Source organism: Tubulanus polymorphus, chromosome 5, assembly GCF_964204645.1.
Source record: "Tubulanus polymorphus chromosome 5, tnTubPoly1.2, whole genome shotgun sequence".
Lineage (NCBI taxonomy): Eukaryota > Metazoa > Nemertea > Palaeonemertea > Tubulaniformes > Tubulanidae > Tubulanus > Tubulanus polymorphus.
This window is the reverse complement of record NC_134029.1, coordinates 5,767,292-5,795,248: the sequence shown is the minus strand read 5'-3', so window position 1 is coordinate 5,795,248 and position 27,957 is coordinate 5,767,292. Positions and strand designations below refer to the sequence as shown.

The window sequence follows — 27,957 nt, the reverse complement described above, 5'->3', positions numbered from 1 at the left end:
AAAATACAATGTCAAGGTCGTTTGCCGCGAAGACGTCGGCGCACGAATCTACGCACACATCTTCGACAGTACCGAGGTTCACCGAGAGTTGACGATCGTTTTGTGTCGGGTGACATTAGTTTACAGAGTAAATGTGTCGCGTTGACCGGGGCACCGCGACTCCTCAATCATCTTTATATCGAGTAGATCTTTTGCAACTGTCACCAGCTGCAGCGACGACCTGTAACTCTGGTGGGCAACTGATTCCTGCCGGATTCAGTTTCTATGTAACTGTATCCGAAATCTATGGGCGCCCGTCTTCCATTTCAGACGTAATTTCAGTATTAATCGAATCAACCTTCCTGATATCGATGGACAGGAATTATTCATATGAGCTTGAACTTGTATGTACCTTAGTACATCTGCCGAAAGGTTTGCATCCCGCATGCATGTACGCGAACACTCGCCCACAATATTTAAACCGACCTCCCGGGCGATTCCTAGAGTATTCTATTATTTTTTTCTGATTTCCGAAAAAGACTATGCAAATACTATCTCAATGAGAAATATATACTTATAACAACTGCACCCACATCTGGGCGACCCAAGCATCCTGGTAAAAATAATGCTCATCCTAGTACATGCAACGGAAAGGATGTGGCTAACAGAACATTTTCATTTTTTTTTCTTTGACTTTTAAAACAAAATTGCTGCTGTCCCCGTCTATAGATATATGATTTCAAATAATTCAATATTAACCAGGCAAGCTATATCGGAACGAAACAGCTGTCCCTGTGTCTATACATCGTAAACCCTGCACAGAGCTGGAAAACGCATAATTGTCATCGGAGGGATGGCAGATCAGGTCGGCGTTATTCAACCATCCGAAATCTCATGATTTAAACCGTGAAATTCAAGGAAATCTTAGATTAAGTATATTTTCAAGGTAGTCTCGTATCGATGCGAATTCATTTGACAGGAATCTTTCGCTTTTGCGAGATATTTGCAACTGCTTCACACCCCGGAACAGTTATCTAGTTTTTCATTTCCATAGGCCTGTACTGTAGCGTTCAGGTTGTCAGCTGTTGCCGTTCCGTGCACTCAGTGTTCAAATCAAATATGGTGGTTTTCTTCCATTAGGACGGACACCGTATCAAACAAAACTGGATTTTATTCTATTTATTTCCGGGATTATTCCCGTTTTACGGATGGAACTATGTCGACAACCCTCGAGGAGTTATATTCGAGTTTCGAAGACAGGTTTGTCTCTCTTTAATTGTTATCATCAAATCGCCATTTTCTTCACGATGAGATCACGTGGTATGTCGAATAATGTATATGTACATGCGAGCGAGATTTTAAACTTTTTCTCCCTCGTCAAAAGATCACAATATTTTTCTAGGCATCGTTTTAGATTCTATACTCGTGAAGTATTCCCAGGGATATAAGTATATTTCTATCTAAGATGATTACGATTTAGATCAATTGTGTTCATGGTTGTTAAGTCGAAGTCCATTGTCTTTACAATATATCTTATACTGATATCTCTTTAACTGTTTACTAATATATATAACATAAGTGGCTACTTTTCGATTAACCACTTACTGTTTTGGTAAAGACAAAGGTCGAAATATTTCTGAAATCATCTGTTTTTCTAGCCGTGGTAACTATTTGATGACCACTAAAGCTCCTTTTTCATTTCAATCAATGCAATCAAGGTATCCCTTCGACTAATGAAATATGGCAAATTTTGTGGATTAGTTTCATTTAATACGTTTTAGCCAACAATCAATTAGATCGTATGAAAATGAAACAAGAAGATTTACGTTAAGGTAAAAAAAATTAATCAACTATGTTTAGTCCTTCGGATGGGCTTGAAATCTTAAATTTGATCGGTTGATGAGACACTGTTTCGCCGCTGAGCTCGATAAGAAATACCGGATTCGTATTTAAAGCAATATTTCGCGCTCGAGTACGTAGCTTCATGCTCGATGGGTTCACGATTCATTAACCACGCTTAGGTGATCAGTCTTAATTTGATAACATCGGCTATTGTACGGAGAAACGATCACCAATAGTCGACTTGTCTTCGCGGCTATTAAATCTTGTTTCGTTTAAATTTCATTTCGACGGAAATTCATTCGCAAACAAATGTTGAAGCGTCGTTACGGTTTGCAAGTGTCTAATACATGTCGGTCATGTGTTGATCGTCTTCCATTATGTAGCGACTATTGATACTGATCTCTTTAGAGGTGTAAACCAAGGAGCTCGTGATGATAATATTATAAGTACGTTGAAATCTATCAGTGTATTGGATAAAAGCATAAACATCGATAAGATATCACACACTGATAGATTATATAGAATCTATTTTTGAAAAAATACCCGACTAACCAATGACGTAAAGTACGTTTTGTACTAGTGCGTCGAGAAGATAAACAATATCCAAGTAAGGCAGAGAAATCCCACAATAATCCAACCGAAGATGTAAAGTTCTTGAAGGGAAGTGTATCTTTGGGCAACGTTTCGGCTACACTTCTATTCGAGAACTTGGCTGAATTATTGTGGGATTTCTCTCGTTTATTACGTGATTAATGTCAATATATACCAGATAGTATTGTTATAAGATTGAATTCAGACGGGAACTGAATTGAGTAATATTTTTGAAAAAGTTGACGCACCGTCATGTGATAAACATGTCATTTTATTGCGCATAACAAAACCAGTTTCACGGCCGACTTCAACTTGTAACAGCACAATCGACGAAGCTTTAACCTTTTTGTTGTCCTATGATGAATAAATCCTAGAGAAAGTTGGTAAGTTGACCCACGATAATTAATTGGATGAAATAATTAACATAGACTGGCACATTTTCGACCACGTATGAGTTTCATAGTTTCAACTGATTCGTTCTATAATCTTCAGTTTGGGATTTTCCCCATATTTACCATAAAAATCTTATTTACGATAAAGGATAAAAAAGTTATGTCAAATACACAAATATCTAAGAGTGGGCGTACTATGCAATTGCCGATCCAACTTTGTTTAAATAACACCAGCAAGTAGAGTTTCTCTATACACAAAATGACTCAGTATTCTCACGTTGGAAATTATGTTACCACACAGTTTAGTCACATCTTTCTTAGTTTTTGAAAGTCAAGGCCACGCGTGTACGTACATGAAACGCTTATTTCAATCCCATAAAAGTCAGTGTAGTAGAGATAGAGCTCGATAACAAATACGTTTTTTTTTTTCGTACAATCGATAATACGATTTGTACGTAACTGTCGCCTCCAGTTGTTTATTGTGAATCGTATTTTGAAAGCGTTTGTTGAAAGATAAGAATAAACAAATACGTAGAAACACTAGTACATGTAACTTACCAAATGTACAAATCATTTCATATCTATCTATTTGAATATGGAAGGTGTATATATATTTATAAAAATGCTCCTAAAATCTCCTTTCCAATTCCCAGAAATGTCAAAGGTTTTTTTTAATGATTAATTCTCTATTTAACGATTTTGTTGTGTTGTATTTATCATAATACGAATGTAATCTACCAAAATGGCATCAATTTATACGCATTTGTAGGCGGTGGAAAATATGTTTGTCTAATAAATTTTTCCAAAACGATTTCCTAATTATGATGATAGAGTTTCGTTATTATTGTGTTTTCGTTCGGCTTATTTGTATTCACTGGGGTCACCATCATCGTCGTTATGAAATTAAGGAGGTATGTTTGAAAACAAATGTAGGCCTATATACTACTGACGTATTGGTATCGGGATTTTGACGATGGTATGACGTCATGGAAGCGAGCGATGGAAACAGCTGTCGTTCTTTGGTCGATTTTAATCTGTTGTCACACTATGCATAGTACGGCTGAATATTCGCGTCGCCGTCCAATGGCCCAAATACATGATGAAGGCAATCATTCGATCGATTAGTTAATTAATACAAAACTGCCTTGTTCATATCAACTGAAGGATGCATATCAATTTTTCGGTTTTTACTGGAATGAATTGAGTGACACACATATATATTATTTTCATGATACGGTTTCACAATTTTACAAATGTATATATTGAAAATTTAACCGCTTAATTAATACGCAGTAACGCAATTAATTACCCCAGGGGATAATCACAACTCAACTTAACTTTATGGATCAAATTTGCTCGTCCTATTTGTTTCTTTATGCTATGATTTCCCGATTCGATATTTATCCAAAAAAATTTTGAATATCGATTATTGTTACAAAAAAGTTTTCAAATTGAATTCGACGATAATGTATTAAAAGGGGATTATGAAGAATGGAAAATTGTTTAGATAATCACCGCATAAATGAATAAAAGGCACGTCAAATAAGTCCTCATTATATCTGCTTTAACGCCTCTATTTTGACAACGTATAGAAGCCATTTTGAACAATATACTATCGATTAGACGAAGTGATCAGGTAAATTTTAGCACACTTTACGGAAACAGCCGGTTTGGCGAATTATATTCAAATTTTACAGTCTATGGTTCATAATAGATTAATATTGAATAGTATTTTGCATATGCTGTCGAGCCTGAATTCGGAATATTAATGCGCTACGTCATACAGCGAAGATAATGCGATGACGTCAAACATTCATTCTCTGCCACCTTTTTCGAATATTTCAAATCATCAGTTCTGTTTACGTCTAAAAGTTTTCAAATAGAGATGCATCAACACGAGGATCAAAGGTTCCAATTCAAATTCATATATATATAAGATAATGGTAAATGATAGCTAGTGTTAAACGTAACCACAAAATCCACAACTTGAGAAAATATTCTAACGGAGAATGTAGATTTTATCCACTGATGGCCTTGTATCTATCTTATTGTGTCTCAGTTTTGTCTACGTGGGTTGGCCAAATATTTGGATGCGTACATTATAAACATGTGAACAATGCGAGATTTCCAACACAAAATCTCGTATGAAGCCATTGATTTTTAGTCACAAACACTTTGTTAAGGCTATTGACATGAGATGAACTTTGCGGGTTGCGGTTTTGAATCAATAAGGTCTTACTCGCGCTACATGACTCGTCGGTCATCGACGCCATTATAACCGGGTGTAAATTAATGAGACAATACAAAAGATTATTTGTCTTATAAGTCTTCAACATAGATGGAAGTAGATTGCATATTATTAAAGATGAAATTCTATGAACACTGCATGAAACGAATACTTCTCAGTTAGATTTTTTGACTGGAGACGAGAGATTTGTTATGATTTTCAATTTTTCAAATATCTTTAGAAAAACATTCCGTGGCTAATCTACCAAATAATTCAACTACGTGAATACGGAAGTTATATAATTTCCGCCAAGGTTTATTAAAGTTGATAATTTTTCTTCACGTGTCTGTTGTTTTCTTCTTTCAGTCTATCAAAAAGTCTTTCCCCGCCCCGAAGATGCAGTTACTGTCAAAAGGTTATGTTCTTCAAATATTACCGATGTCGTCATTGCAGGTAAGTAGCCGTTTTTATTAACAAATTTGTAACTTTTTGTGTTTTGTGTGGCTGCCTTTTCCTCGACAAATAAGCAACGACGCGAAGAGAAAATCCCAAACGAGGGAATACATTCATCCACTCAAAAGTTCAATTTCTCATTCAATTTCCTATCATTTTGGAATCTGAAGATTCAAAATCATTTTCTTCTTATTCACTTTGAATATGGACCCTGAAACAATCAAGACGATAAGTTGCTTAACTTTCGAGCAACTGGCTCCTAATCGTTATAAAATCCATAGTTTGAACAATCGTATAAATAACCAGTGGTGGCCAACAGACGTTGACATCATTCGGCGACGTAGACGAGAGGGATCGATTAGGTTTCTTACCGTGCCTTGATACAAATCCATACGGGGATTGTCGCACATCGTATACTCTCGAGTTTGAACCCACTTCAACCGTGGAATGATGGCAACGACTTCTGATTTTGTGGAGATGAAACAATGGAAAATAATTGAGTCAAAAAGGAGAATATTGTGTCTAGGGAAAAAGGTGTTTCGTGATTGCCATTGAATTTCCGGAAGAAGTTATGAAGCAAAAGAAAAAGACCAATTCGGCGTCGTCGATATGGGCTATTTCACAAATTCTGAGAAAACCATGAAGTAATAACTCGTTCGTTTTATTGTAATACATCTATCGAAATATAGTGTGTATTCGACTTCATCAAAAGTTTCCCTACGAATGATAGAATCGTGTCGTGCATTATTTTATCGATGGTTTATTCCGTTAAGACAGCTGTCACTCTAATCAAAAGAATATCACCATCGCGTGTACGTCGAGTTCTATATTTAGCGTATTGAACTGTTGCTTGAACGAGCAATGATTCTATATTTACGTCATTTGAGATGATGACGAGGCCATTGGTACGTCCTTCTTCGTCAGCGCTACGTGCGGTGTTGCGTTTGTTGCCCATGAATAAATCAGTTTTCTCCAATATGTCTCGCTGACTTTGACCATAGCTCAATTTCCTTGCTCTTCAGGTTATTGTTTTTTTACACAATTCCTTCATGAATTTTCATTTTAATTCGTACAGAAAAATGGGGAAGATTGGTAAATATAAAGATGCGACATCGAAATTGATTTATTATTCGTTTTATTCATACAGTAAAGTGCGTATAACCCTACCCTGGTATTCCACTGCCTTTCATTGATACAGGGTGGTGGTAATTGGGTAGTTTTCAAATATTTGCATTATGAATAATTATTTGTATCGATTTTTTGCATTGTCGCTATTTGCCGCGTTGTATTATACCAAGGTCATACGCGCCCTCATATCCGACCACAAAAAAATCCATTACGTTTTCTTTATATGAAAATGTATCGATCAAACGAAAAAACTTTTCTAGTCTTCGATATAAGCGCCACGGGAAATGAATATTTGGAAAATGTTGTAGGCGGACGAGCTATTCTTGAAATTGAACATTTTACGCACCTTTGCTGATTGAAAGTGCAATATGTGTACTCGTTGTTCACTGAATAACATGAAAGATGATTAAAGGAAATATAATGCCCTTTTATTCGTAAATTTGAGTTACTTTGAGAGACTCGGCAAGCAGAAGTTGATACCCGTCATCTATGACGACGATGTACGAAAGAAGCTACAAAGACGTCATTCTTAAGCTTGAATGTTATTGGATCGGTTATGCGTGCGGCTCGCGTTCGCAAACTGCGTAATTCGCGGCGCATTGAATGTTGAATATACGCTTTTATTTTCAGATACAAATGTCACAGAAAGTGCGCCAACGGAATAGCGTCACAGAGGTGTCGAAAAACGTCGAGTCATTCGCAATGCTCTAAAGTTCTCACCGCTGGTAAATCATAACTATAGATGAATTCTTCATAATCTTCAAAAAAATCTGAACCGAAACACCAAACAGATCGTTTTGTATCTTCGTAATGTTTTTTCTAACTGCAATGTCTTTCCCCTCAGGTGAAGAGCACTGGTCCAAACTTCTCCAAGCGAATGAAGTCAATTCAAATGTCATCGTTGCGCCCCATGATCACAGACACTACTGTCACCATGGTGGCAGGCGTAGACGAACTACTACTAGTAGCTCCCGAGATTCGCTCAAGGGAAGCGACAGCAACATATTTTCTAGTCTGTACGCCAAATTTCTACAGTGGATCGCCTCGAGGCGAAAGGATGCCGACAATGTGTCAATGTGTTCGAGTAGTGAGGCTAGTTCGCGTTTTGAGATTTCTTACGAAGATATTGGCGAACATTGCAACCACGTGTATAGCCGACATTTTGCCGAATTTGACGATCACGACCGCGCTTTATCTCCAACAGATAGCGAATATGTGTACTGTTTACACATGGGCCCATCGTCGGGTAGTTCGGTGTACACAGCCAGCGTGGCTAGTACTTCGACCTCTTACAGCGACTGTGATAGAGCTGACTTTGTTAATAGTCTTACCGAAACGAAACAGGTACCGGACTATGTGTTTACCTGGCAAAAATCGAACGAAAAGTATTTGCGGATCAACTCCGTTTATCATAATGGCCACCATTCGCTCACGAACACTTGGAGTGTGCCGCCAAAAACAAAAACGCTACCGATCCCTCGCCATAAACGTCAAACTCAAGAAGAATCATTGTGTTCAACGTGGCCACCGCCAGGGTATCACCGCGAATGCCATCGGAATCCTCCTGGTGAGTTATATATAGATAATAATTCAAACGAATAGGAACGTCTCAACGACGACAATAAGAACTAATAAACCTTTTGATCGGAGGAATTGAATGTATGATATACGTACAGCTCACCATACTACAAGTTGTTGATGTGGTGACATGTAAAAATCTCAAATTTCTTGGAAAGTGAAAAAATTTTAAAATATTTTTGTTGTTTTCGTTTCTTTTGGCTATATATGTTATTAATTATACAGCGTTCTAGTATATGTGTACACCTGAGAGACCCTTTCGAACTGGGGCGAGGGTTTGACTTTTAGTACGAAAGAAATACCGAGAATAATTAACGATAAAATCTGTATATATGTATTAATTTGTATAAAATGATTTTCGAATCGATATCTGTACCACCAGCTATCACTTATATAAACTGGATACTCATGATTTGAACATCTGTCGCTAAACCTATTACCATATGAATACATACCATCCAGGGTTGCCGCAACGCTGACATTTTACCGGGCTAAAACACAACCGATAATAATCCCGGTCATTTTTGTGGCAATAAATTTTAATGTAGCAACCATTTGCCAAACATGTGCGCGACATGTCGAGATCTGATTTTTTATTGCCACCGGTGCATTAAATGTGCGTTCTCGGTTTCATCACGACAGAGATGACTTCGTGTGAAATGTGATACACGGACTTTCTTGAAGATTTTTCTTTAATTTCTTTAATCTAACGAGATTATGTCCTGATTCATACAACTATTTCGACCGTCAATAGGGCTCAGGAATCAGTTTAGTTGCGAATAACAAATTCTCTTGTCCAGCGACCTAATCCACGGATTAGATGAAACTGGATTCATAGAATATAATCTAATTTCGGTTTACTTCATACAGCGAAATTCATAAGTAATTCTATCATCTAAGTTATTTCCAGCAATAGAGTGAAAAATCTTAGAATTGTCATATGCCTAAACATGATAATGATAATAATTTATTTGCTTATATATAGTGCAATTCTATGAAAACTTAATCATTATAATCATTGCACTTTACATTAGACTAAAATATTTAAACTATAGCTGAATACAGCTGAATAAAACGGTTAAGCGTACAATTCTTTTGAAATAGAAAGACCAGGAATAAGTAGCCAGCTTCACTGGGCCCAGTTTCACGAAAAAGTTTAAGCCTAAAACGGTTAAGTTTGAATTGTTGTCTTCATTGAAAACATGAAGTAACCAATAGCAATTACACCAAAAATTTGAGTTAACTTTTTTGTGAAACTGGGCCCAGGGGTATTTCTTTTCCATGGCAACAAAAATCTCAACTTTGAACAAAATTTGAAATCATCTCCACATGCTGTCAATTTCATTCGTAAAAATTTGAATAATGTGTAATGAATATACATGTCCCTTGAAACATGAGAACAAAAAACAACCCCCGTAACTAACACAACTAACACTCCGTTGTATTTTCATATTTCAAAGTATCCCGCAAAAATATTTTGTAAAACTATTTATATTCAACATGATATAAAATGCCAGTTTGATGCTTTGCTAGTGTATATAGACTAGAGTATTCTTGTATCGATATATTTTTGAAATATAATTTAATATGGCAAGAAATTAAATAAAAGAAAATTCGATATAAGTAATGGAATAGAATTCCATTATTCGCATTCATTATCGTCAGTCTTACTAATGCTGACTCAAAATTTGATTTATTCTAATGTTTATGGCTATTATGATGGACTCGTTCGCATATGAATTAAACAAAAATATACCACCTACGCATTCAAACGAAATTTACTTAAATACAGTAGATGAAAAAATGGCCAAATCTGTGACGCATTGATAATGATATTCACGAATTCATCAACACGATGTTTGAATTTTGTTTTAAATTGCTTGTTATGAATAACAACTAGAACACGCCACGCACGATTTCTGTCGACGAAATTGAAATAAACCACGAGCCCGCTACCGTTTTCGTTAATTAGAAACTTTTACAGAAGTTGTATAGGATTTGATTCTGTCAGTCGTTGAACTGGCCATCATCCACGATTTTAATGTTGTTCGATGATTTTCAGACGAAGACGTGTATGATGTTCCTGTTTTTGACGAGCTTTCGTCACCGGTGTCCTCCCCGAAATCAACCCTTGCTGAAACTCCTGCTGAAAACGATACTCCAAAAGAAATGTAATTATTCCTTCTATTTTTACATTTTGTGTATAAAAGAAAAAGGATATCAGTATATATACATCAGTCTATTCGAAAATTACTTAATTTCATATCTATGAGCAAATCTTGAATAGGCAACTGATACTTCTTACCAAAATTACATATACGTGTACATGGTATTGAGCTCACAGCTGTAAGTGAAAGCAAGTATCAATCAAATTCGATTGAACAATCAATTGTTAATTTGCCGTTATTGTAAGTTATTGTGAATTCTCATTTTTCTTGCAGCCTAAACAATATACAATATTAGTTCATTTTACCCATACTTGTTTATGGCTAATTAAGTCCTGTTATAACGACGTTTTATCTCGTAGAGATCACAAAGCCGAGCTCAGGGAATGCCTTGGTGAGTGTAGCATACCGTATCAAGATCTGAAATTTGGTGACTGCGTCAGAGTGGGAAGAAAGCGAGCGATTTACAAGTAAGTTAGCTTCATCTCTGATACGGCGCTAGAAGCACCTGTTAAGGATATAGTATATGATTTGATGACCCCCTCCCCACCGTTGCCACCTGACACCATGTGTGACAGTGAAACGAAAAATGGACAAGTGCTAGAAAAATTCAATACATACATTTGAATGAGCGTTTCTATATGGATTGTTCAATTATATTTTATTTCAGAGGACATTGGCATGGTGAAGTCATGATTCACACGTATGACGATCTGACCGAATCGGAGACGACCAGTTTCTGGCAAGAAGTGGCTAAATTGACGATGATTCGACACGAGAATATCGCTCTGTTTATGGGAGCTTGCATCGATCCTCCTCATCTAGCTGTAGTAACTAGGTATCTACGTTCTTTATTTACTTTTTTCGATTACACCGACATTCGGTACGACAAGAGAAAGTAACGATAAATATCAATTTTAACTTCAGCGTATTTGATATAATGAATTATTTTTACTGGATGATGATGATGATGATGATGATGATGATAGATTGCACAATTTTCACCGTGTTATATTTATGTGTGTAACAGCTAATGCAGAAAAGCCCATCGAAAAACTTGAGATATCTAAATACGGCATTCAGGCATAAAAACGTGCTCTGTGAAAAAAAATCTATTTAGACCCATATTTGTTTTGATCACCGATGTTTCCACTTGTCGAAAGTGGAATTAATGATTTGAACGCATTTCGATGGCAATGAACTGGAAGAAGATAATCTATTTGATCGTTTTTATTTCATTGTCGGAACAGTTGCCGCAGAGGTTCGTCGCTTCACGAACAGCTCCATTTGAAACGCGAGAAAATGTCACAGCACACGCGAGTAAACATCGCTCGACAAGTGGCCCAAGCTCTCGGTTACCTGCACGCCAAGGGCGTCATCATGGGAACGTTGAAATCTCGAAACATTTTCCTCGAGTCGAAAGTGAAGATCTGTTTAATGGACTACGGAATGACGGAGAAACGAAACGATCGGTAGGTTTACGAAGCAAAACAATGGGGAAAAATTGAATTTGGCCACATAGAAAATTGACCCATGTCAAAAATCTGTCTTAGTTTGTTAATATAGATTAGTGAGGCATGATGTATCGTCTTACTTTCATGTATTCAAATAACGTACGCTTCGCAGAAACTATTTTCAACCACAACCAAGCAAACAAATTATTTTGACCGTATTTCTTATTGATCCTTAGACGCGGTTTGCGATTTCACAACGGCCCCAAGAACGGCAGCTGTTTGCGGCAAACGTTAAAATATTAGGTTACTACGTTTTGCAAATTGATACCTGTACGCCGTCTGTGTACAGGGACGTACCCGGATGTAATTATTGATGATATTCCACATTAGAATGCGAGAGAGATTAGTTCCTGAAATAAAATTGAATTCTCGGTTCATGTCAGTTCAAATTCGAGGAAAATGGGAAATGATTGTGCAAAAATTGAACATCATTAAAATAATGGTTTGTGAAATGAATATCCAGAATCCTCCTAAATACCGAGAAACTCTTGTATGGTTATCCACACTTCATGCCAAGCTGAATTATGTATATATATATATGAATATATATATATATATATATATATATATATATATATATATATATATATATATATATATATATATATATATATATATATATATATATATATATATATATATATATATATATATATATATATATATATATATATAATTGTTCGTCTCAAATTTTCTCTCCAAAATAGGCCGGGATTCGCGTGCGTTCCGCGAGGTTCGCTCTGCTACATTGCTCCTGAAATCCTGTCGACGATGACAGTCGATCACGAGACGCTCATGTCGAGACAAATGTTTACAACCAGCACTGACGTATTCGCCTTTGGGTAAAAAGAAAGAATTTTACATTTTCTACCTTTCAAAATATTTCCACTCCGCCCATTATATTTCGCGCAGAATTATATTTACGAATTCATTTCTATTTTTGAAATATGTATAATGAAAATATACGATAGATATATATTTCGAGTGATGTTCCGATGATTTCATTCTGCTTGTGTATATTACCCTCAGGACTCTACTCTATGAAGTGATGGCGGCGCATTATCCCTTTCACGGAGTGCACCCTGAATGCATCATCTGGCAAATCTGCAAAGGAAAACGCCAGTCGCTGAAACATGTACGATGCACGTCTACAATAAGAGTAAGTTTAATTGAACAAGCACAAATATAATCGATACGTAATCGAGTACCACCCACCACTCTTTAAGTTTTTTTCGGATGATAGCGTCCAATCTTACCCCATTCGCACCACTAGCGCGTTTAGAAAACAGAATACACTGTGAAGCTGAAAAATATTCTATTTCAAGTTTAAAACCCACTATACGCAATGTTTAAAAGCGAATTTTATTCGTCAAAAATTCAAATCAAATTACATGACGTTTCGAACTCTTGCTAGAGATGAATCGTCGTGTCTTGTGATCGCAATATTTGATAAATAGAATTCGCTTTTAAACTTTTGAATTTTGTATATAGTGGGTTTTAAACTTATTATCTATTCTCCACGCAGAGTGTGGCTATTCCACTCATATTTCACTTTTGTTCTTTTCAGAATGTCATCCGTGATTGTTGGTCTCCTCAACCGTTAGATCGACCTAATTTCACTGCGATCAACAGAGATTTGAACATGAACGTATGTACATCAAAGCCTTGGGGATGAAATATGACACCTTGATCATGCCATTTTAATTCAAATCTAGTTTATGCTGTCAAAAATCCACATGAAGTATTATTAAAAAGCCTGAAAGGCGTCGCCGGTTATAAATTGACAACGATTACTTCATTTTTAAGGGTGCGCTCCATAAACGCCACAGTTCATCAGAACCGGAAAAACTTCACAGAATCGGGCTTGTTAGACCGAACCACAGTAGCATGTACCGATGAACATTTAGAAAGTTGATGTTGACCGAATGAAGTTGCGTGCTGGCGAATGTTAAAATCATCCGCGCCGTTGAGTCTCGCTCACGGCCAAAAGACAAGCACTTCCGGCCCCTGATTCAGACAATCAGCGCGGATTGTAGTTTACTCACACGCGGATTCGCAAGTGTATTAAGATTTTGACGGTTACTGAATTGTAGAAGAACCGTGTTGGAAGAAAGTATTGTAACGTCTGTGATTCATAACGTGATCAGAGTATTCGTTATGTCAGATTGAACTGTGTTGATCTGTGATCGGAAAGAGCGTGTAGGAAAAAATAACTGTGTCAAAGTATTAACCGGATTTAACCCGGATGTGATATAAGTAAAACTGTAAAAATCCTATTTAAAGAACAATATCATACACACTATATTATATACATAAACATATTAATTAACATATTATATTGTAGAACTTATGGCTTTATCAGAAGATTATTCTAAAATCTATTGTATATGATTATATGTAATTTATTCACTGTCGTTTATGATGTTTCTTGTTAAAAAGTCAAAGCAATAGTGATATAGCAATGATTGTTGAAAGTGCACTATTAGTGAAAAGTTTCAGTTGGATAAATTTAGAGTTTATCATATGATTATGAGTTATAGATAAAATCACAGTTATCTGGTACCTCTTTTTCGGTTACAAAGACACAAGGGTCTCGGAGGCCGTCATTTTTGATCTCAGAATTCGTCGATCTAAAATCTGGCAGAAACCAAACAAATCGAATGCTTACGTTGACCAACAAAATAGAGATAACTCGCCAAAATATTATCCTCGAAAATGTTGACTATTAGTGCTGTTTGGATCGTCTCGTTACGGGATGATTTTGTGATAGATAACGTTATCGTTAAGGGAGAGAAAGATGGAGGGCGCTTATATCATTGTTAAGTTTCTAGTTTAGTTTATAAAGTATGTTAGCTGTTTATTAATTTGTTATATACTGTACTATCATTATAATCATTACGGTGATTATTTTTGTCGAAGAACAGAGGAGTTAGTTTGATTGTGTCGTATATTCAATGCTCATTCCCATAGGGACAACTGAGAAAATATTGATATTTGATAAATCAACGGAAACCTCCGGAGAAGGTCTAATCGTTTTTCTGTTTCGACAACACTCGTTACGCAGCATCTGAAAATATCGGTTTTACCGAAATATATTTGTTCCCGTCGTGTATTACGCGGCATCAGATAGGAACAGTAATGTCGGCATATTACGTGGGATGTCCCGCCATTTCTGAAAAAAAAGTTTACATCGGATCAATACGATTGAAAAAATTTATAACAACTGAAAATCATTACGTGTTTGAATACATTATTGAGCACCACCGTCTCCCGTAAGAGCAGAAATCTCGAATTCTCTGAAAAATCCACGTACGAAGATATAGTGTCAATAGAAGAAATAAACACATTTCTGGAAGAAGATATCCGTGGGGATGTCAAGTTCAAGTTCATTTATTTCGTAGAAAAGAATGTGTACATACATTAGTCGTGATACGGTACCTTACTGTTACATGTTTGATGTAATAGATATTTTGTGTTGTTGATATTCGAGGTATGTAGAGAGGTTTAGATGGGTTTTTCGGATTTTCGTCTGCCTAAAAAACTTCTGTAGTATCCTTGCCATATAAACGTTAATTACAATATAGACGTAGATGTGCTATTTTATAGTTAAATGTTTAGATTTCGCTGCATTTTGGTTTAATGCTAAGGATATATAGATGATTTGGTTTAGAGGCTAGAATTTGAGTTTAGAGAATCCCATCCAAGACCTACGTACTCGCAAAAATACTGCATAGCGATTACGGTGGGCTTTTCGTTCCTGGTTTTCCCCACGGCCTATGCAGAACTGAATCCAACCACTTTAGTCGTATCAAGAAATGCTTTTAGTATACATGAGTAGTTGGAAATCTTAGTCTCTAGAACCGCATATTAGATACGCTTAACTGCGTTGTTTCATTGTAATATCCACACTCTATTTCTCTTAGACTAATGCTTTCCTTTAAGGACATCCTCTGTCCAGCACCTGCGATAAGCCCTCGTCCACCCAATGCTGGTAAAGCGTACTTTTTCAGTAATAGAAAGCAATTTCCGTAAGTAAAGTTGTTAAAGTAAAGCCATTCTATTAATGTTTTTCTTGATCCGACGTCCGTAGCGGGCCTACGGCGGATAGCTATTCAGATATACAAAATTATGTTTTCACCGAAAGATTCGGATGTCACTTTCACTTCGGCGAAATTAAGTCCCATTCCGTATCGTTTATCTGTTTTTACACTACGCGAATCAATTATCCGTTGACTCGAATTTTTGCAACTACTTTGACTATACGAAAAATCACGATACGTTTTCGGTAAAAGATTATATTTATCTAACCGTGTCGACCTTTTGTAAAATGTTTGTATATGTACATTGATTGTCGTATAGATCTGCAGCATGCGACACAAGAAGGGACTATTTTCGTACTAAAATTACGTAAACGCATCTGAAAAGACTTTGTAGATTAGGAACATTTGTATCATAGATTACTAGATGTTGATCCAAAAAGTATTGTTCTGTAAGATATTTACCATCATCGTATATGAAAAAGACCTGAAAATTATGTGTAAAATTAGTGATCGTAATGATATACGTGTGTGTTTCTCTGCTCCTACATTCCAAAACCTTGATAAACATATCATTATGTATCAAAGAGTGTAAGTAGACAGCCAAGGTTGACAGTTTATTGTAGAAAATTTCTTGCGAGATTATATTCGAGGATTGGTCAATTTAAGAATTGCGAAACAACCACTTGATTTTATGTTTTCACATGGTAACATCAAAACACGCAAAATTGCCTATGTTGGCCATTAATCTTTTAGTCAGTTCTGCGTATAGATTAACGCTTTTTATTTGGTTAGATATTGGAATATTTTATTTTTGTTTTAGTATTAACCTAACCCACAAACCAACACGGAACTGAAACCGAATGATTGCATCGTTTTCTGGAGAATTTTTTTTCGAAATCCTCAAAAACACCTTACTTTTGTCCCGTCGTTTCTCTTAAAGAATATACGAGAAAACCTTTTGATTTATATTTCTAGCTTTGTTATCTCTTCTGCGATCCGGTGTAAAATATTTGAATAATGAAAATAAAGTATGAATACGATAATATAAGAAAGAAAGCTTGTTATTGTATCATTATAGTGTTCTCCTAGGCCGTTATGAAAGATACAGCGAAGTGTCCCGATCGCTTCTCGCTAGCTTTGCCTATGACACCAAAGGCGATTTGTATAATTTCTTTATATTACCGCTAACTTTTTCACGATAGAAATGATCTTCGAGAGTACGTGGTGAAAAAGTCTTGACAGAATACCTTCAACATAACTGTTTAGAATGCGGTAGGAAACTCTATACACTGCAACACACATACAAATAGCACCCGTTATACCATCGTGCGTTGGAGGTTGACTGGAGGCAAGATGGGTGTACCGTATGGACTGGTGATCGGAGTCCCACTGCTTGCAGTTTCGATTTTTCTCCTCATGCAACCGGATCATCTGACTCTGAAACAGTCCATTTTCGTGCAGGCCGAGCCGCGAGATGTTTTCACGATTTTACGAAATCCGAGGATATTGCCAAAGTTAGCGCGCCAAGTGTAAGTATACTTTTCTGTTTCTATAAATACCAACGCGAGATATTGTTTTTAGTTTTCGACGTATTTCGACGTTGGCCAATAGTGCCATTGTTAACATCGAAATGAATTTCTATATGATATCATATATTTTCACACAAACTTCTTTCTTGTAACTGAATATAAACCTGTGTCCTTATCTTCGTGGGAGCATTTCGGTGTATCTTCGATCCAGAACGGTGTTTCGTACTATGCGTGACTTTGTTGTTGTTCCAAAATATCGTTGTTTACAAGAACAGCACTTGGCTGCATAAATACTGGTAAAACTCATACACAGACGCATAAATGCATTCTTACCATTAGCTCTGATTAATAAGATAGAATAAAACGAATGTTTTCAGACGAATAGGCGGAAAGTTAATTCTGTGAGCCAACCTTAGATCAAATTTCTAACAAAAAATCGTACAGGAAAAGGTTATCGAAGTTTTTTTCTTTGAAAGTTTTTGAATCGATACTAAGCGCCAGAATCTTCTGAGGCATCCTGTACAACTTTCATCGCTACGATATCATTTTTTCGATTTTTTTCACTGATTTTTCGTGTAGTTCTTATTCTAGACGCTCGTTTGTAGGATTTTGTAAGTTCAGTACGTTTGCCCAGGTGATATACGATTATCTTACATCACCGCGAATGTTATAAATGATAAAGTATCAGTATAAACTTACTACCGGTTTCGATGTTTCGGTAAGTGAACCGCTCAGTGCGCGCGTTGAGCTGGAATGTATAAACCAAGACACTCTGGTGGTTGTAAATATAGCTTATCCTCTTTATCAAGCGAGCAAAAAATTCCGTATACCTCGTTCAAAAAAAAGTCGAATATTACTGCCAGATTGTGCGCAAAATACGCCTTAATTTACGATCGACGGCCGATCGGGTAGAATGAAGAACGTGAATCATGAAATTTATTTTCAAACGTGATTCAATCTGGGGGTATATGTTTATACGTAATGTTTCGGGCTATCACGTTCAACGTATATCTACTTGAGATGTTTTATTGTTTTTGTGTATGCGTTAGAGGTGCATCCAGAAAATTTATCTCGGCTAATTGCCTTCATTAACTCTAGTGAGAGGTGTATTTTTATTCATTATCCCAAAGGGGAAATGCACTTCCCGATGGGATCCCCTGCAGGTGTACGTCGCTATATTTAATTAACATGCCACTGGCCGTTCGTTGTTTTCAGCGCAAGGTGCTTATTTCGAAAATAAACGCAATAGATTAACGCGTACGGGAAAAATATCGTCTTCACGTTTCTCTATATTTTCTAGGCATACCGTTTTGATCGAGAAGGAAACGGTCGACTCGCAAGGCATTAGTCACTTGGCTCTGTCTATTAGGGAAGCAGTGGCTCTCCTAGGAAACGTCACGTATCTCACGAACACAGTCCAGGATCCGAAAAAACTGCGCACGTCGTCTTCGTCGGAGCCGCTTCTGTGGGGTCTGATACAATGTACGTATTAAGTCAATTAATGAATCATTTTACTTAACGGTCTGCGCCGCTGAACTGCCTCCCCAGATCTAATTGGATCAACTAAAAATCTTCATTTATTGTACGACAGCAATTGAGACTTGTTAAATTGTAGGGGCCAGTTAGGTTCAGTTTTGTTAGATTATCATATAGGTTTATATCCGGGTAGGCATACTTGAATGTGTGATATCCATGATTAACGATATGATATCGTGTTGTTCGTGTTCATTTCAGTTAACAGTTCTTGGAGTTTCACCAGTATCGTTAAGCAAGGATATTCAGGAACGATCGTAACAATCGACTATAGTATGAATTCGCCGTGGGCATTCATCAAACTCTACGAAGATAAAATAGCCGGCAATCTAAAGCACATGCTCAAAAGTTGCAAGAAATTTGGAGAGGTCCTTTCGAGAAAGACGCTTTAATCAAGTTTGTCGGATATTATTGTCCTTAACCCTGGAATTTTCGCGCAATTGGTGTTTTAAAGAAAAATGACATTGTCTTTCAAGTTCTTTCGTAAACGAAAATGCTTTTCCTCTGTTAATCACATTTGAATTGTTTGGTTCGGGTTGTCAGAAGTCGATATTGTGCTAGATTCAGCTTCGTTTTTTAATTGTCATCACTGATTTGAATGTAAAATATACTACGTCATCCATACCTTTGTAAAGGTTTTCCTTTTCAAATTCGTTTTCTAATCGCGGTTTTCTTGCAAATGGAAGATTTAGTGGTATGAATACGTGAAACATGTTGGTGATTTTTTTTCTATGGCTTAAAGTTTCTTTGCGAATGTTGACGATAAGGCTCCAAGGTAAGCGAACTAATACTCTTGTAGTTCTGGTGTCAAGTGCACCACCGCTTAAATCCGCGGCTAAAGTACATAGACTATTTTTTTAAATTCCCCGTAGACGAGATTTACAGTTCGTCGGTTTACTGTAAAAGCGTCATACACACCAGAGAACTTACTTTACAGTAACCTTGAAGAAATGATTATTCAAAGAATTACGGCCTGCCTTGCCCGTTATCCGCCCTGGATCCAGTTTCACGAGAAAGTTTAACTCAATTTTTTAGTGTAATCGCCATTGGTTACTTCGTGTTTTCAATGAGGACAATTCAAACTTAACTGATTTAAGCTTAAACTTTTTCATGAAACCGGACCCTGGTCATAATTTCCGTGCCGGTGTACAAGCACGATCCATCACGACGATTAATGATACTTTTTTCATAGGTTTCGTCGTAATGTTCACCTGACATGAAAAACTAGAACAGGTTTCGTGAAGCCACCCAAAACTGGCGGGTACGCCTTGGTCTTCAAAGAGGACTGACTGGACAGCTTGGATCATGGAAAGTCCAGATTTACAAAAGAAACAAAGTCGTGATATTGACAGTGCATTTTGCCGATACGTTTAATCATAGAACTCCAGTCAAAATTTGATTTTGAATTTTATAGTTCAATGTTAACCTAAAGAAGTCAATAAACGATTTGAATTTGTTAATATCAATTCAAGTCAATCAAAAAGCCGTCCATTATTTCCGTTCGTCCCCGGTTTGAATTGGTCTGCTTTGGCCTAATATGAAGCTGTGGATTTCTTTATTGAAACGAAATAGTCGATCCTTAATTGTATATTCATTTAGAACTATGTCTAGATATCAGCCGAGTAACGATAACAAACCGGTAGCGTTAATCACCAGACGCGTACCCACGGCGGGGGAGGAGCTTCTGTCAAAATACTGTCAAATTAGAAAAATTGACGGCGATTTGCCACCATCAAGGGAAGAGCTTCTGAAACAGATCAAAGATGTCGATGCACTTTTCTGCCTTCTAACTGACAAGATTGATTCTACGGTGCTTGATGCAGCAGGTAGGTTAGTTTGTTACCTAATCGTTGGTGGTAAGCTTTTATAATCAGATGGGCTTATGAAAATACCTGACTGTGAAACTAAACCACAGACAGGTTACTGAATAATCCGGTGGGGCAGTGAGAATTGATTTAGAAACCGTACTTGATTAAAGCGCCCAAAATCCTCGATTTTTCGATTTTTTCTAGGCAATCCAAAATTATTGTCTACATAGTTTGTAGTTATACTGTAGACTACCCTTAAATTAATGCAGTTGGGAAATTAATTCATTTTAACCAATAAGGTGGTTACTGGTAAGCGAATTCAAAATTGAACACTCCTTACATCCAGGAATGACTGATCTGTAGGAACACCCTGACTAATTAGTAACTGTTACTGCGTGAACTTAAAAACTGGACCAATGTCCAAACTGACAACTTGACTATTTATGTCGGGCACTTTGCATATCTTATTGTGTAAGGGTTAGAGGCACCACCATACAGCACATCTTAACTGCGGTTTGTTACGTATCTAGCAATCTTTAATTGTGTTTTCAGGTCCTAATTTGAAAGTAATTGGAACGATGTCGGTTGGTTATGATCATATTGATATAGAGGCATGTAAATCACGTGGAATACCAGTAGGTTATACTCCTGAAGTGCTCACTGATGCCACAGCTGAACTAACTGTCGCTTTACTCCTAAACACTTCACGTCGTCTCTCCGAAGGTGAGTGTCTGACAGTTTTTCGAAAAATAGGCCTACTGTAAATATTATTATCATTTCAATATCGATTTCTGAAAGTTATGTTGCACTCTTGTTTAAATCCTGAAATTGAAAATGGCCGATAGCATTTGAGTCGAAATATCAAAACATCACTTTGTATTGTGGGTTTATTCTTCAATATTTCTAGATGTTAAGTAGAAAGTCATACCAAAAAAATGATATTTAAATTCACTGATTCTTGTAATTTCAAGTTGACTGGTACAGCGAAAGGAATCTAAAGTAGGTTTAATGCAAAACTAAAGGGATCTAATCTATTTCTTATTTCAGGTGTTCATGCTGTGAAGGCTGGACTATGGGGAACGTGGCAACCTTTGTGGCTATGTGGCCAAGGCCTTCACCATAGCACAGTAGGAATCGTTGGCTTGGGAAGAATAGGTGAGGAAGGTTAAACCAGAAATATGACTTGTGTTTGTATAATAATTTAATTTTGCAATACTCATGTTGGCTACTGATTATCTTTTGGTTTAGGACTCGCCATCGGTAGGAGACTACAACCATTTGGGGTGGACAGGTTTTTATACACGGGCAACACCAGAAAAGAAACAGCTGAACAGGAAATTTGTGCTACATTCGTTTCAATGGATGAACTACTGGAACAGTCTGATTTTGTGATTGTTTCTTGTGCGTTGACTGATCAAACGAAAGGCATGTTCAACACGGAGGCTTTCAAAAAGATGAAACGCAATGCGATTCTAGTTAATACTAGTCGCGGTCCGGTTGTCAACCAAGATGACTTGTACTTAGCGTTAAAATCCGGGGAAATACGGGCGGCTGGTCTCGACGTCACGACGCCGGAGCCATTACCCGTGGATAACCCGCTGTTACAGTTGGACAACTGCGTCGTTTTGCCGCATATAGGAAGCGCTACTGAGGAAACACGTAGCACAATGTCACTTCTAACCGCTCGAAATATTATCGCCGCTCTAAATGGAGAACAGATGCCTTGTAAAATACCCGGAACATAACGCACTAACACCAATGTTATAAAATCCATATCTATCCAGTGGAACCTTCATTATTTTGGAATTCCAATATGATAGTTGAATATGATAAACTATAATGAAAACATCAATTGTAAATCCACTAATATTTTGATATGAAATTGAATTCTTGATGCACTCATTGGATGTGCTATCCTAAAACTGTGACTCTAAGGCTAAAAAAAGGGATACCTTATTTCTCATTTCTGGTAAACTTAAAAGCCACTTCGTACATTGCCTAACATCTAACCCCTAATAATAGGCCTGGTAGTTATGGAAATGAATTGATAAAATATTAAAATATTATTGCAGTTTACTGAAGTGATCAGGCCAAATATGAGAAACAAGGTACTAATATTTTTAGCCTAATAATACATTTTCGAAGGTAATGAAATATTTCAGCGCCCATGTATGCACTTATTTATGGCAAGATTTGCTTTAATATACTATACTACCCTATCATGTCATTCAAATCAAATAGAATTAAAAGAAACCATATAAGATAGCACTAAACTCTTCATTTGTTTTCTTCTCTTTGGGTACAAAATCAACATCAGATTGTTCCATAGGGCCTACCTATTGCCCAGCCATATAATAGCATCAACTAGATCACTGTTATCAGATTGTCTGAGAGCTTTAACCGCTGTATTCCGATCGACTGACATTTGTTTCATCAGAGTCAGTATATCCTCTGTGTCTAGTCCAGATTCGTCCTCGTTTTTCTCGCCGATAGCTTGATAAATCACTTTATTCCTTATCGTTGTTTTGATAATCGTTGCATCCAATTTTCTGCCTTTGTGAATCAATTTCATTTTATCCAACGGAATTTTTACAGTTTCGGTGATTTTGTTCATAATTCTCTCTCCGTTCCAAGTTTCCGGAATGGCAATGTTGTACTTTGTTTTATTAGCTTTAACTACGATATTTACGGATCGAGCTTCGACTGGTAGCTCAGTGGTGTGAGACATCTGAGTCGATTCCTCTGTTTCGGAGTTTTTATTGTTTTCTGGAATGCATGTCACTCTGTGTTCAGGCCAATTCTTTATCTGACATTCTCTTGAGCTGAAAAAGGGTAGTTTTGTTTGACTTAAGAAAATACAGTAATTGAGCGAACTTCCCCAAGAATCCTTCAAGTCCTCAGTAGAGATATGAAAAAAGCCATTCAGCCGACATAACGAACAAATACGATTTTTCGACTTACCAATACATCACGTTATGGCACCTTGTGCATCTTTTCATTGGATTCCTTATTTCTCCACAAACATGACAGCAAGACATGACTGATAGTGATGGGATTTAGATTGAATTGTCTGACTGAGAGAAGTCAAGTGCTTTTCATGCTAATGTAGCTTTTATTCTAATGTAAATAGTAATATAATTCGCTACAGCGTACATTAATAGCAACAACAATAGATTCATTTACAACATAAACAGTAATAAATAAAGTTCGCAATTTGCTCGATAAATTCAAATCAATTCTTAGGGATTCCCTTCCGGTTTCCCTCCTGTCAATCGCGCATTAGCAAATATTAGGTTCGAGTCCCGAATTATTGCACAAATAAAGTACAAAGCTAGCCTAATAGATGAATTCTAAATTCTAAAACGAACACAGAAATTTCATTCTTTTTACATGAAAACATGGTTTGTATTAGGAACATTTTTTGAGTATGCATATTCAGTATCGTTTACACGTATTGTAATGGTAATTTCTCTGAAATAACTTCGGTGTCGCCACCAAGTTTCATTTTGTACGTTCGTTTTCCCCATTTTATTTTCCTGGCGTCGACTAGCGCTTCGAAATGTATCAGAATTTGCAGAACTTCTCGAATCAACCACGCAACGAGGAATTCCGACTTCGAAAAAGCAAATGCACCATTCTGTAAAAAAAAACAATATTTTGCAAACCCAACACAAAGCCGGAGTAAGAAAGTACAATACAATGTCACTTTATATTGCAAAAGGCAAAGCTACATTGATATTTGGTAAATTATGAGAAAATAGTTACTCCATAGCCTAATATACGGGTGTTCGATTAAGAATGCATCATTTGATTTAAAACAGTTTTTTTATATGTTTACCTGTATTCCGCCGACTAATGTATAGTCTAAGATAACCCACACACCAATGTGACAAACAAAAAATATATACGGGTCAAACGAAAAAAAGTGATACGTCGACCAAGACATGTACAACCCTAACGTAATGCTGTCTATCAACGGTTCAAGGAGGGATGCGACGAAAGGCATTATTGCTAATCTCAATCGTGACCACCTGAAATTATCATAACCATTCGTTTTAGAGTCTATGGACTAACTAGTAATGATGGGCTAACTAATAATGATGACGAGTTTATCTAAAATTTGAGATGTAAGTAGGGGGTTTGTTGCTCAGATCCTTCTGACACTACCAATGTAAATTTTGTATTGGCGTGAGCTCCAGCGGGCGGCAATCAAACTCTGGCAAACGAGGACACTACCGAATAAAAATATCTATGTTCTAACTTTTTTTCGTTTATGTCGTACATGACGAAGAACCTGGTATCTTACCGAACCATCCTATCCTTATAAGCTACGATGGATGTTCCCGACACGTTCTGCTGGGCGGGTATATCTGACAGTTGAAGGGTAAATCCTCTGAAATGGAGGATTTAAATGCAGAATGGGAAGATACAATACAAAACTCTCGGTTTCTGGGATTTCTGTAATGATCATCTTACTTGTCGTATAACGCTTTCGAGAGGAAATGGTCTTCGGCAAGATACTTTCCAAACCGCGTGAGACCCCCGAGGGCGTCCAGTTCATCTTTCTTCATCAGGTAAGACATTCCTGTGAGGCAATACAGCCCTACACGGTTCAAGGCGATGTAATATCGTGCAAGTGAACCACCAAAACTTAACTGAAGTGAGAGAACGAAGAATATCACTAGACTCAGTACTCCGTATTAATCGGACACTGGTTTAGTTTCACGATCGGATATTTACTCAAAACACACCCAGATCAATCCCATAACCTAAAACATCAATGATCTTTTTAGTTTTTAAGAGCATCAGTACACCAACAGCCCGACAACAGGATTCATATATTTTTGATAACTCACTTTCTCGACGGTATTCGCCACGCCTTTCTGGTCAGAGGTGAATGGTATTTGGTGGACTATAGCTACGTTTGGATTTCGTATTTTTATCACCATATCTTGTAAACTGTTTTGGGTGGCTGAAAAAAAACAAGAATTCCAACAAATATATCTGCGATTGTACTAATTCGAACGTTATGGTTCTACTATTCCTGAACGCACCTTTTATTCTACTAGAACTTATCCATATCAAGCCGTATTGAGCATTTTCATAACCGACGGACATGTTTTGAACCATAGGATTTATTACGCTACTTTTTCCTCCTGTGTGCATCAAAATAAATAGTAATGCACATTTTTCTCTATATGTTGATAGTGTAGATCAATTAATCGGGGCTTGATATAAGCTCCAATAATTCAAAACAGAAAATATTCTGGTTTAATTTCGCTTTCATTGTGCTGAATATAAGTTTTTGCACCTACCAATGAATAGTTTACAGTCAATTATCGGAAATCGCGCCATTAACCTGTGGCACATATCTATAACCGGATCCTGTTCATCTTGTACGCAGAATAAAATTTCATACTGAAAAACGAGAAAAGAAAATAAAAGCAGTAAGAGATATTCTAATTGACTAATGGCAGTCCAAAGACAGTAGCTGAACGGTTCGGGCAGAATTCTTCTATTTTCAGGGTTAAATCATGCTAGCGGTTTTCCTGATAGTGAGGTTCGATTCAACTGCCGATGCGGTACTTTGTTGATCCAGAAAACCATAATTTTGCCATAAAGAACCACTTCGATGAAGCGTGTTAGTTCACGTACATATTTTATCTTACCTTTGGATACGTTAGAAGGAAATACGTTTCTAGATTAGTTTCTAGTAAACGGTCGACGCCCATTAGAGGTTTTATGATCGACACGTCTGGGCATTCATCGGCGATCAAACTAGGGACAGGTCGATTCAAATTTCTACGACTGAAAATGAAAGATTTTGTGCAAGCTTTCTGCTTCAGGAAAATGTTATTTTTGCATACTAGCGTCGGTTACGGGTTTTTAAAGATTCACTGTACTTTTTTGAATTTCATGTTAGATAACCTGACATCAGCATATAAAATATCACATTCTTTATTTCTACTGCAGGAGTTCGATTGCTGTTACTCACCTGAAATATATTGAAATGACGGAACACACAGTGACGAAGCCGTACAATGGCCACGGTATCAATGCCAGCAATAACTTCATATAACAAAGTATCTCATTCATAATGACCATTTTCTGAAACCAAAAGATAACAGCCCCGTCTTTTAATGCAAATTAATTCTCGTCTTAAACATTGCGATGTACGAGTTAGTGTAAAATGCCGATATTACAATTAAACTATCATGTATGTCAACGAAACTTATTAGATTATGGAACATCAACATGAGTGAATGAGGCAAGGTGTTTTTTGGACAGGATGTTGTTTACAAAATGCCGTTTACTCGGAATTTGTAAATGCACGGCTTCCCAGTTAGTTACATTTAAGCAACTTATCAAGTCAATTTATTTCAAGTATCAAACTATTGCTGAATTATATGAAACAGACAACTCGTCAGCTTACGAATTGCAACAAACGGAAAGAAACGCTACATTCATTCTGATCAAGGGATGATACGATGACAACCGAATACGGATATTTATTAATTCTTGATTACATTAACGGAAGATTTTGATCTGAATTATTTTCATTTTTTTCAAATATATTTTAGAATGAATATACATGTATGTGGAATTGTATTTCTCTTACTGAAAAATATTGTTTGATTTGTCTACTTTTTGTAGATTTTCTTAAGTGTTTTTACACGTTTAAGGAACAAAAGCTACTGAAACTTCACAGGCCTATAATCAAAAGTAAAATTAAGAGGTTACTTACCGAAAACGCTAAAAATTATACTTTTGTCTTCTCTATGTCCGACCGTCAAACCCAATGTCAAACCCAAACAAGGCGTCTCCCTAATCAACAGAATGTTCCAAAAACGAGCGCATCTTTTGTTACGTCGTTGAGGCAAACCAAATACCATAAGGTGCCTATCTCATCTCTATAGAGATCTGGAATAGCTAGCTTTGAGCTCCTGTATCACTTAGAGACGTACGTCTCATAATCGCTTTACCTTAGTGAAGTTAAAAGAAGTGTAAAGAAGTCAAGTAAACCAAATGCTGTCAACTCCAAGGATTACCACTTTCAATTCGAATTATCATCGAGTTTGAGTTAAACCCCCTTCGCGAACCTGGGACCCTGGTGCCTACATTCACATCTCTATGCCATATCAGGATCATCGCTGGTTGAGCTAGCTGGTACGAAGTGC

At 36.8% G+C, this 27,957-nt stretch overlaps 5 protein-coding genes across 6 annotated transcripts; 3 read left to right on the top strand and 2 right to left on the bottom strand.

Moving 5' to 3' along the window:
- Nucleotides 1–882: 882 nt before the first annotated feature.
- On the top strand, nucleotides 883–16,905 carry LOC141906061 (uncharacterized). 2 transcript variants are annotated; one of them, XM_074795222.1, is made up of 13 exons: nucleotides 883–925; nucleotides 1,120–1,239; nucleotides 5,398–5,484; nucleotides 7,243–7,337; nucleotides 7,457–8,179; nucleotides 10,253–10,361; nucleotides 10,718–10,825; nucleotides 11,026–11,193; nucleotides 11,606–11,827; nucleotides 12,577–12,711; nucleotides 12,899–13,028; nucleotides 13,437–13,517; nucleotides 13,676–16,905. In XM_074795222.1, the coding sequence occupies exons 2-13, from the start codon at nucleotides 1,196–1,198 to the stop codon at nucleotides 13,766–13,768; spliced, it is 1,995 nt and encodes a 664-aa protein (XP_074651323.1). In that variant the 5' UTR covers nucleotides 883–925; nucleotides 1,120–1,195; the 3' UTR covers nucleotides 13,769–16,905. The 2 variants fall into 2 exon arrangements, with proteins under 2 accessions (XP_074651323.1, XP_074651324.1); XM_074795223.1 differs by lacking the exons at nucleotides 883–925; nucleotides 1,120–1,239 and adding an exon at nucleotides 2,723–2,795.
- A 290-nt stretch (nucleotides 16,906–17,195) lies between these two features.
- LOC141905978 (uncharacterized) lies at nucleotides 17,196–19,605 on the top strand. The gene is made up of 3 exons (XM_074795112.1): nucleotides 17,196–17,438; nucleotides 18,739–18,920; nucleotides 19,173–19,605. Exons 1-3 carry the CDS (start codon nucleotides 17,263–17,265, stop codon nucleotides 19,361–19,363), a joined length of 549 nt encoding a protein of 182 aa, XP_074651213.1. The 5' UTR covers nucleotides 17,196–17,262; the 3' UTR covers nucleotides 19,364–19,605.
- An 878-nt stretch (nucleotides 19,606–20,483) lies between these two features.
- Nucleotides 20,484–23,044, top strand: LOC141905050 (glyoxylate reductase/hydroxypyruvate reductase-like). Its single transcript, XM_074793777.1, has 4 exons — nucleotides 20,484–20,797; nucleotides 21,332–21,502; nucleotides 21,827–21,934; nucleotides 22,028–23,044. Exons 1-4 carry the CDS (start codon nucleotides 20,509–20,511, stop codon nucleotides 22,522–22,524), a joined length of 1,065 nt encoding a protein of 354 aa, XP_074649878.1. The 5' UTR covers nucleotides 20,484–20,508; the 3' UTR covers nucleotides 22,525–23,044.
- Nucleotides 23,014–23,995, bottom strand: LOC141905051 (uncharacterized). Its single transcript, XM_074793778.1, has 2 exons — nucleotides 23,741–23,995; nucleotides 23,014–23,601 (listed from the first exon to the last, which is right to left on the bottom strand). The coding sequence occupies exons 1-2, from the start codon at nucleotides 23,815–23,817 to the stop codon at nucleotides 23,112–23,114; spliced, it is 567 nt and encodes a 188-aa protein (XP_074649879.1). The 5' UTR covers nucleotides 23,818–23,995; the 3' UTR covers nucleotides 23,014–23,111.
- Nucleotides 23,996–24,224: 229 nt separating this feature from the next.
- On the bottom strand, nucleotides 24,225–26,884 carry LOC141905487 (ceramide glucosyltransferase-like). The gene is made up of 9 exons (XM_074794354.1): nucleotides 26,775–26,884; nucleotides 26,449–26,587; nucleotides 26,095–26,197; nucleotides 25,834–25,935; nucleotides 25,636–25,751; nucleotides 25,256–25,434; nucleotides 25,086–25,172; nucleotides 24,618–24,810; nucleotides 24,225–24,416 (listed from the first exon to the last, which is right to left on the bottom strand). The coding sequence occupies exons 1-9, from the start codon at nucleotides 26,882–26,884 to the stop codon at nucleotides 24,225–24,227; spliced, it is 1,221 nt and encodes a 406-aa protein (XP_074650455.1).
- Nucleotides 26,885–27,957: the final 1,073 nt, after the last annotated feature.

Bases quoted from the DNA above. Each gene is read 5' to 3' on its own strand.
- LOC141906061 (XM_074795222.1), top strand. From the start codon at position 1,196: ATGTCGACAACCCTCGAGGAGTTATATTCGAGTTTCGAAGACAG. The intron at 11,194-11,605 runs GTATCTACGTTC...TTGTCGGAACAG, and splicing joins CATCTAGCTGTAGTAACTAG to TTGCCGCAGAGGTTCGTCGC. The intron at 13,029-13,436 runs GTAAGTTTAATT...TGTTCTTTTCAG, and splicing joins GATGCACGTCTACAATAAGA to AATGTCATCCGTGATTGTTG.
- LOC141905051 (XM_074793778.1), bottom strand. From the start codon at position 23,817: ATGTCTTGCTGTCATGTTTGTGGAGAAATAAGGAATCCAATGAAAAGA. The intron at 23,602-23,740 runs GTAAGTCGAAAA...ACCCTTTTTCAG, and splicing joins TGCCATAACGTGATGTATTG to CTCAAGAGAATGTCAGATAA.
- LOC141905978 (XM_074795112.1), top strand. From the start codon at position 17,263: ATGGGTGTACCGTATGGACTGGTGATCGGAGTCCCACTGCTTGCAGTT. The intron at 17,439-18,738 runs GTAAGTATACTT...TATATTTTCTAG, and splicing joins CCAAAGTTAGCGCGCCAAGT to GCATACCGTTTTGATCGAGA. The intron at 18,921-19,172 runs GTACGTATTAAG...TGTTCATTTCAG, and splicing joins TCTGTGGGGTCTGATACAAT to TTAACAGTTCTTGGAGTTTC.
- LOC141905487 (XM_074794354.1), bottom strand. From the start codon at position 26,884: ATGGTCATTATGAATGAGATACTTTGTTATATGAAGTTATTGCTGGCA. The intron at 26,198-26,448 runs GTAAGATAAAAT...CTCGTTTTTCAG, and splicing joins TCCTTCTAACGTATCCAAAG to TATGAAATTTTATTCTGCGT. The intron at 25,936-26,094 runs GTAGGTGCAAAA...TGATGCACACAG, and splicing joins TGACTGTAAACTATTCATTG to GAGGAAAAAGTAGCGTAATA.
- LOC141905050 (XM_074793777.1), top strand. From the start codon at position 20,509: ATGAAGCTGTGGATTTCTTTATTGAAACGAAATAGTCGATCCTTAATT. The intron at 21,503-21,826 runs GTGAGTGTCTGA...TTCTTATTTCAG, and splicing joins TTCACGTCGTCTCTCCGAAG to GTGTTCATGCTGTGAAGGCT. The intron at 21,935-22,027 runs GTGAGGAAGGTT...CTTTTGGTTTAG, and splicing joins CGTTGGCTTGGGAAGAATAG to GACTCGCCATCGGTAGGAGA.